The sequence below is a fragment of the Sinocyclocheilus rhinocerous genome, unplaced genomic scaffold, assembly GCF_001515625.1.
Source record: "Sinocyclocheilus rhinocerous isolate Xijiao unplaced genomic scaffold, SAMN03320098_v1.1 scaffold30, whole genome shotgun sequence".
NCBI lineage: Eukaryota > Metazoa > Chordata > Actinopteri > Cypriniformes > Cyprinidae > Sinocyclocheilus > Sinocyclocheilus rhinocerous.
Window position 1 is genome coordinate 2,411,738 of NW_015657838.1, and position 8,596 is coordinate 2,420,333.

The window sequence follows — 8,596 nt, forward strand, 5'->3', positions numbered from 1 at the left end:
TATATAATTGCATGTTACTAATGAAGAAAAACAGACTGGATGTGTGCAAGACTTATGACAACATTTATTAGAAGTATTGAGGAGGAGCCAAAAATAGACTCAATGGCCAAGTGATGCTGACATAGTTATGGTCCGTGATATTGGCAGAGATGTGTAATAAACAATTCTTTGTGACTGTATATAGCAGCGGTGGCGAACTCCAGTCCTGGAGAGCCGCAGCCCTGCAGAGTTCAGCTCCAACCCTAATTAAAACTCACCTGCCTGTAGCTTTCTAGTAACCCTTCAGACCTTGATTAGCTTGTTCAGGTGTGTTTGATTAGGGTGGAAGCAAAACTCTGCAGGGCTGCGGCTCTCCAGGACTGACGGTCGCCACCCCTGGTATATAGTTCTCAAGTTGGAAAATAAGTTTAGTTCCCATTTTAGGTGAATCTTAAAACCACAAACACATGACAGTATGACTGAAATGTTAAGGTGTTTAAAAAAAGAAAAGAAAAATAAACACGTTTATTCTGTGGCACTTAAAAAAATTATTTGTCACCTATTTATGTTTCTTATAGGAGCCAATGGCTCCTTAAAGGGGTCATATGATGCTTTTTTAAAGATCATTATTTTGTGTATTTGGTGTAACAGAATATGTTGACATGCTTTAATTTTCAAAAAACACATTATTTTTTAAATACTGTACATTATTGTAGGTCCTCTATGCCCCGCCTCTCTCAAACGCTTCGTTTTCTACAAAGTCCCTCCTTCAGACAAATCGCATCATATGACCCCTTTAAGTGTTTTTTTCTTCTTCGTCTGGAGCCCTGATACAGTGGGCTTTATAGGGTTAAAGGCATAGTGGAAAATGAAAATTAAATAAAACAAAAGGAATAACATTTTGACATGTCATTTTGCTCATATAATGACACTCTGCATGCTTAGTACTTCTTTTTTTTTTGGAAATTCAGGTTTTTCCACTAAACACAAAGAAGGCCACATTCAAAACTGAGAATAAAAAAGCTTCGTAACTTCTTAATTTAACTGTGAACATCCTTCATCCCTCTTAAACCCCCACTCCTGAGTGACCTGTGAAACCTTTAGTTTCCACACACACACACACACACACAGATTCAATACACACTCATCTGACTTGCACACAAGCATGTGACATTTTGCCTGTTAAGAAAGCAAACAGCTCTACACGGGGTCATCTGTCCTCTGAACAGGATAAAATTTCACAGGAAATGACTAAGAAAAGACATCCTTTTTATATTTGAGATAGATAGATAGATAGATACTTAGATAGATATAGATCGATAGATAGATATTTCTATCTATATACATTGTTAATTCCTGCGTCACCCGTATTCGATTAATAACATCCGAGTGTTATTATTATACAAGAGTCCAAAAGGCTTGTTAAATAATTGCCTTTGCTGGGTGACGTTTTCGAACATTGACCAAAAACATTTATCTTCAGGTTTACTCATTTACATAAAAGGAAGGTGAAATGTGCAGATTAAATAAAACTCACTCTCACTGTATCCATATGACATATATATATATATATATATATATATATTAAAAAAGTAGGTCAAGTTCTGTAAACTTAACCCATGACAGGGCCAGTTCTTAAACATACCATCTGAATAAGAAACAAAAAACGCTGACATTCACAAAATAAAAAAGGACATTACTATTACTGTGAGAAAGCAGTTCTGACCTATAAATCAGGATAAAACAAATACCAACAAATATGAAGCAGAACTTCAGGAAACACACACAAATAAAACACAGATATGATTGATACCACTTTCATCTGAAATTATAACAGTGTGTTTATTTAGCTAGGTCTGCTGACTTGGTATTCTCTTTTACATACAGCTTTTGCAAAACACACTGTAATAGCATGTTCTTGTGCTTTGTGCTCCGTTTTACTAAATAGAGTGTAAAAAGCCCACCTGCAGTGTCCCATATGGAAATGTTGTAGGGTCCCCACTGTTTGAGGAAGAACGCCCCTCCGACCGTGCTTATAGTGTCCTTAAATTTCCTCTCCGTGTATCTGTGGAGGAGAGAAGTCTTTCCCACGTACATGTCCCCCAGAATGACGACTTTCACGTCGGGTTTATTGGTTCTTGAGGCTCGAGACATGTCTCCAAACACATGCCACTCATGCAGACTCTACTCTTACAGGTAAAATCGCCATATAAACAATCCAGCTATCGATCTCAGCGTTTTAAATGCCTGGTCTCATTACCTGCAGTCTGACGGGCTCCGTCCAAAGTTTGGCGAAATAGACCACATTCGTTTTTCTGCAAAATTCAATAGCAGTGTTTTCCCCGATATAGCCGTTGGTAACGACGCCGATTTTCTAACTACAGAACTTTCAAGTCGGGTTTAACAGTAGCGCTGTCCGATTCGTCAACGAATCATTCTTTTGAGTCAAATCTTCTCTATGAATTGTTTGAGCAAAACCTTTCTGAAAGATTTGTTCAAAAATCGGACTGAATCACTTCTAGCGATACTCGAGCCAAAAAAAAAAAACACTGTTTTAAAATGAATTTTATTATTGTTTAATGTAAATAAGAATTATATGTGTGACTTTATTTTTTATAATTTGAAGGACGACTGCAACGTAATAAACTGGGACACGGGGGAATACAATAATATACAACTTACATTTTAAAAGGTCTATTTGAAGGGTATGCTGGGATGTCAGAGATCATATGATGACACGATTAGGCCCTAGCGTTAAGAAATCTCCGAATCACTTTTGTAACTTGTTCTTTGAAATGGATTGTTCAAAAGAACCGATTCGCCTAAATGAATCAGACTTCCCATGCTTCCCATCCAAAGGTGGCGGGCGGAGCAATTTAACTTCAGTGCCAACGTCACAGGTAGTGAACGGCAAAGGCGGGGCTAAATAAATATCGCAGTTATTGCCGTTTTTAATATCTTTGTAACCAGGCTTCGCTACAGTGGGCAGCACTGACTTGGGTTTATTTCATGTCAAATGTGGACTGAATTTCGCTTATGTCATGACGCATAAGCAGAGCGTCAGCGGAAGTCTGATGATTATAGAGAGAGGGCAGTTCTTCTGTTTGTGTCTGATCGAGTGAAGTCGTGTAACACAACAGAACTATAATCAGAATAAATCCTGAACTTTGTTCCTGTTATCTGACTGGATACTGCAGATAATCCCCGCACAGCTCTCACTCTCCTCCTGAACAGTGTTTGTTTACCCGTGAACTTGATGAATCTTCTCAAACGTGCTACCTTCATTTTCTCTGAACAGCCACTAAGTCTGGCACTTGGTAAGATCGGAGTTTATCAAACTATCAATAGGTTGAGAAAGACGGAATGTATGGACTGAAATGTTCAATTCTCGGCGTGGTAACTGTAATCAGTACAATCGCAGCAGTGTTGCTGTATGATAAAGGTAAATGCAGAGTCGAGTGCCACATGATACACATACAGTGGGGTCCAAATGCTTCCACTGCTATTTAATTGAATGCATTTTTTTATGTAATTACAGTATTTCGAGTGAACTCCACGAGTTTGTGCAGAGGCTGATCATTGTGTTATCCAGTATGATTCCAGAGGTGTTCACATGTCACAGATGTGTTTATTTGACATCATGCATTCATTTAAGATATTATCAGGTTTAAGTTGAATCGCATGTTATCACGCTAGAAGTTGTGGACCGCACTGTATTTTGTAATGTTATTATCGGTTTTGTTGGTTGACTCAAACTCTCAAGCATAACTCAGATTTACAAACCCCGAGCACAATAAACTGAGCTTACAAATCGAAGCTGTTGTTTCCTAAATGTATTCTTGGAGATATTGTCGAAGCTATTCGACTGTTTTCATCGCTGAGCCGCGAAGCGCAAGGTTGTGGTGACGTAGTACACAACACTGCAGTGACGTTCTCACTGTTGTTGGCGCGGTAAACACTGGCTAAGTTGAGCAGCTTTGCATAAAGCAGCTCCGTTAATCACGGCGAGGCCTCTGTCGCTATGCACTCGGAAACTGCATGAAACGTCGTCAAAACAAGGCCTAGATCTCGCAGCCTGATCGATGCGAAACCGACTTACATTCGGACTCGGTTGCTTCGACCATCATGTTAGTGAATGCAACGCGCGGTTTCCTGTGGTCGGACATGGAGACCAGAGCGCTGTTGAATATCTGGGGTGAGCACGACGTGCAGACGGCGCTGGACGGAAACTTTAGGAACAGCCACGTTTACCGAGACGTCGCGAACCGTCTGTGCGAACTGGGCTTCGATAGGACACCAGACCAATGCAGAATACGGGTTAAGAGCTTAAAGAGGCAGTATTTCCAAGCGAAGGAGGGATCCAAGAAAAATGGGCAGTACCACAAGATGTGCAAGTTCTACGACGAGATGGAGAGGATATTGAGCAATAGATCCTTATTAGAAAGGCAGGATATTGATAGTGTAGCTGTTGGGGGAGATGAAACGATGGATGAAGATGCTGAGAGTACTGAACTCTTGCAGGAGGCTCACATGGATGGCAGTGGTGAATGCTCCTTTATGGAGCATCCGGTCAAAACTGAGTACCCATCCTGCCCCATTCCAGTGACAGTGGGAGGCATGAGTATGTCAACTTATTCTGATCCGTCAGAAAGCAATGATCTGCCATCTTTAGCCTAAACAGTCTGGTTTCCCATGTTTTGTGTGTGTGTGTTAATATTCGTGTTTTCTTCTTTCAAAGGTTCGTTTCCAACCAAACAGAGCAGTGTGACGAAGACCAACCCGCCGGCAACCTCATCCAGCAGGCCACGGAGAAGCAAGAAGCGCTTCGCGAACATGTCGCTAGAGAAGCTGATGGAGAAGTTCTTGGAGCAGAGCATGGAAGCAGAAGACAACTTCTACAGGCTCGAGGAGCAGCGTCTTCAGGCTGAGGATAAACGCAGGGAGGAGGAACATTCCAGGGAGCTGCAGATGCTACAGATGTTGGGCCAGATTTTCGCTGGCATTAGCACACCTTCTCCTGCACCGCAGGCCACTCCGCAGCCCTCTTGTATCCCCCAGACTAACCCCACCGTACCCCTCACGCGTCCCCCTTGTGGGAATCGTAACCATCCACCTGCCTTGACCGAGTTTGCCAGCCACAGCCAACCAGCTGGCCCAGGTCTGCTCATGGAAGAGGGTGAAACTCAATGTTCATGTAGAGTTGCCATTTATTTTGAATTGCCATTTGTTATAAAGTTATAAGCCGGCATTTAAACCAATGTTTTACTGCTAAAATTCTTTGAAAAGGATAGTTATCCCATAGATGGAAATTCTGACGTTATTTTTATTATTATTGTTCTTTTCTTCTTATTATTTTCTGGAACACAAAGAGATTTGAAAGAATTTTGAACCCGGTATTTTGGTCCGTGCACATTGGGGTGGGGTCATTTGTTTTTTGATTTACATTTGTGCGTTTTGGCAGACATTTTTATCCAAAATGACTCGCATTGCAATTGAAGTACACATTTACATTTTACCAGTGCTTGGGAATCTCTGAGAATCAAACCCAGGACCTTGGCATTGCTAGTGACACACTCTATTGTTTGAGGTGTAGGAAAGATCCTTTATTAAAGGGGTCATGAACATTATTTATTTATTATTTTGTATTGTTCTCTGAGGTCCACTTACAATGTTATCAAGATTGTTACATTAAAAAAAACATCATAATTTAGCAGTAATAGGCTATTTTCTGCCCTGTTTTTATCCCCCTTATCGATACGCTCTGTTTTAATAGGCGTGGCGGATTGTAAACTCGGAAGTAAACGGCCACTGCTATGATTGGCTAACAGTTGTGCGTGTTTGACAGCCTACATCCTTTATAGATGGACACTGCTGTGATTTAGGTTAAAAAAGCATAAATACTCAGTACATATCAAATGATCAGTAATAACAAACAAAGCAATAGTGACCACATTATAAAAACAGTTACTCACACTTGTGTAGTGTGACATTACTCTCGGATCCAATATATTCCTCACAGCATCGTCTTTTTGTTTCACTCTTTCTGAAAATCCTGTGTCGAATTGTGCCTTGAATCCGTGGTAAAATGATGTCGACCAAGTTCTTACTGACGCTTTAATATAAGCTGTTTTTAGACTGAGGAAGCTTTGAGTTCTGAAACTTACAGGATGTTTTTATAGTACAGTGATCTCTTATATATCAAAAGATCAAGGGAATTTAGATTTCTCAGTTCATGACCCCTTTGAATATTGAAAGAAGAAAAGTTAGATAAACCACTTGATTATTAGATTTCCATATGTGGCCAGGCATGACACGCCCCCTTTCCGCTGATTGGTCAACCAAAGATCGTTGCCAGTCTGTGCCATCATCAGAATAATAGACATCCACTGCTGTCGTTGTACAGATTTTTAAAGCATTTGTTGCAACTACATTTTGTCTCTTTCTCTCATCAAACAACTGGACTAAGAAATGCTTTGACCTAATATTACCCTAATATTCAGGGTATTTATGTATTTTCTAACTCTTCACATGAAAAATCATCAGTCTTAATATTACCTTAAAAAGTGAATGAACTCAATGTGCACTGATCTATTTGCCATACAATGATGCTATATTGTGACCAAAAACATAAAAGTGGTCCGTATAGCCATATTCCAAGTCTTCTAAAGCAATATTACAGCTTTATGTGGAACAAACTGATATTTTAGTCATTATTCACTGATAATTCTCCCTAGTGCTTAAGCTCTGAAATATTATTTGCGTCCACATTAAGATTTAAAAATAGTAGCAGCTTCGATGTCATTGATGCTAAAAAGGCATTGGTTACAAATGTATTGTAATTGAAGTTTATGCAGTGGATTGATTTTGTAAAATGGAGAATGAGAATTAGAATAAAAGCCTGAATTTCAAGCTCAGATGGCTTCAGAAGACTCCGATATAGAGCACAAGTTGTATGAGCTTATTGTTCTTATGACTTTTTTTATTTTTTGGAGCGTGGCAAACCTCATGACTATGAACAGTTGTTGGAAGTAAGAGAAATGAAGTTTTTCCAAATAGTTTTCCTTTTGTGTTGAAAAGCAACAACATGGTTTGAATTTACATAAGTAAATTATGTGAAAATGATGACAGAATTTTCATTTTGGTTGAGACAGTTCTTTTAACAAAATACAAACCTTTAAAATTACTGGTGTATCAACTAGTCTTATCCCAATGCATGAAACTGAACTAAGCTGGTCTGCTTTGTTGAAGCTAATGATTGTCTCTGTGTTCTTGTCTCAGTCATAGAGCGCTCTTTCTCTCTGGGAACGACAGCAATGGACAGTGTGATTCCTCTTGTAAGAAAAACAATTCCTCCACTTACATCCAAAAAACACAAGGGTCAGGACGGACGCATTGGAATCATTGGAGGATGTCAAGAGTAAGTGCTGCACAGATCTTTCTCAGGACTATACACTTACTAAATTACTATTTAAGCAGCTGTGGGGAAGCTTCAATGGGTGCTGCACATGCATGGCCGACTAATCAGATTAAATGTTTTTTTTTTTTTTTATTAGATATTTGGGGGAAATTATCACACTTTATAGGGCTGGGTTTTGAAACAAATTTCACGATTCGATTCGATTCTCATTCACAAGCTTTCGATTCGATTACCGATTCGATTCAATATCAGATAATAATACATATACATAATATTTCTACTTCAATTCGTTTTTTGTTTTTTTTTATATAAAAATGTAAATGGTGGCTGTCATAAAATCTTGATGGATTTATTCAAACATAAATTAAACATAAGAACAGTCAAAATTATAATGAATATGTTATATGGTGCATATATTTAGCAAAATACCCCTCTGTACAGTTTATTTTTCTAGCTGATTAATGAGTTTATGGTAACCGAATATGTTTGTTTCTGAGGTAAATATGACGTTACGTGACATTGTTTACAAGACGTTATATTGACGACTAATCGATTCTTGGGATTTAAGAATCGATATTGTTCCGTAAAAAAAAGAATTGATTAATATCGAGATATCGATATTTTTTACCCAGCCCTACACTTTATTATTAGATGGCCTTAACTACTATGTAATAACAATTAATACTTAAGACATTAAATACTTTAGACAAAACACATTAAGACTATGAATTTACTGTGTAACTGCATGTTGTTCTGGAAAATTCCCACTTTTTTTGCTAATAAGTTTGAGGTATAGTTAGCAGGGCTTAAAGTTCTCCGGCACCGTGCCGGATCTCCGGTGTGCAGCGTTTGGATGCGGGGGAAAAAAAGATAGTCGTCTTACATTTAAAAACACTTGTTGATATCACGTTCGAGTTCATGAGTTCACCTACCAATGTATGAGAGGAACACAGCTTTCACTCTCAACCAAACCATCATTACTAGCCAATCAGAAGTTTTTGCTTTTATAAACAAGAGACACGCATTAGTATCCAATTGCAGAGTCGCAGCTGATGAATGGAAAAGAAGCCTGGGTCTCGAGTGCGACACATTGAAAAAGCTGCGAGGCGCAATGGTCAACGATTTCCATCTAGCGTAATCTATATTTACATAGAAAAGCTATTAAAGCAGCGGAGCTTTGTAAACAGCTCAGAGTAATCA

The 8,596-nt window shown here is 38.9% G+C and overlaps 2 protein-coding genes across 6 annotated transcripts in view; one reads left to right on the forward strand and one right to left on the reverse strand.

The window, feature by feature from the left end:
* Nucleotides 1–2,428, reverse strand: part of LOC107721577 (ras-related protein Rab-20-like) — an 11,905-nt gene extending 9,477 nt beyond the window's left edge. Inside the window, exons 1-2 of one of the 2 annotated variants that reach the window (XM_016529667.1) lie at nucleotides 2,240–2,428; nucleotides 1,944–2,163 (exon numbers count right to left, since the gene is read on the reverse strand). In XM_016529667.1, the coding sequence (XP_016385153.1) occupies nucleotides 1,944–2,133 (190 nt within the window). In that variant the 5' untranslated portion in view covers nucleotides 2,134–2,163; nucleotides 2,240–2,428. Of the gene's footprint in view, nucleotides 1–1,943 lie in introns of both variants that reach the window. The other variant, XM_016529666.1, reaches the window with a different exon arrangement.
* A 1,066-nt stretch (nucleotides 2,429–3,494) lies between these two features.
* LOC107721606 (ATP-dependent (S)-NAD(P)H-hydrate dehydratase-like) overlaps nucleotides 3,495–8,596 on the forward strand; it is a 15,750-nt gene continuing 10,648 nt past the window's right edge. Inside the window, exons 1-3 of one of the 4 annotated variants that reach the window (XM_016529708.1) lie at nucleotides 3,495–4,600; nucleotides 4,718–5,173; nucleotides 7,258–7,396. In XM_016529708.1, coding sequence (XP_016385194.1) covers nucleotides 4,105–4,600; nucleotides 4,718–5,173; nucleotides 7,258–7,396 — 1,091 coding nt within the window. In that variant the 5' untranslated portion in view covers nucleotides 3,495–4,104. The remainder of the gene's footprint in view (nucleotides 4,601–4,717; nucleotides 5,174–7,257; nucleotides 7,397–8,596) is intronic. The other 3 variants (XM_016529712.1, XM_016529710.1, XM_016529711.1) reach the window with 3 other exon arrangements.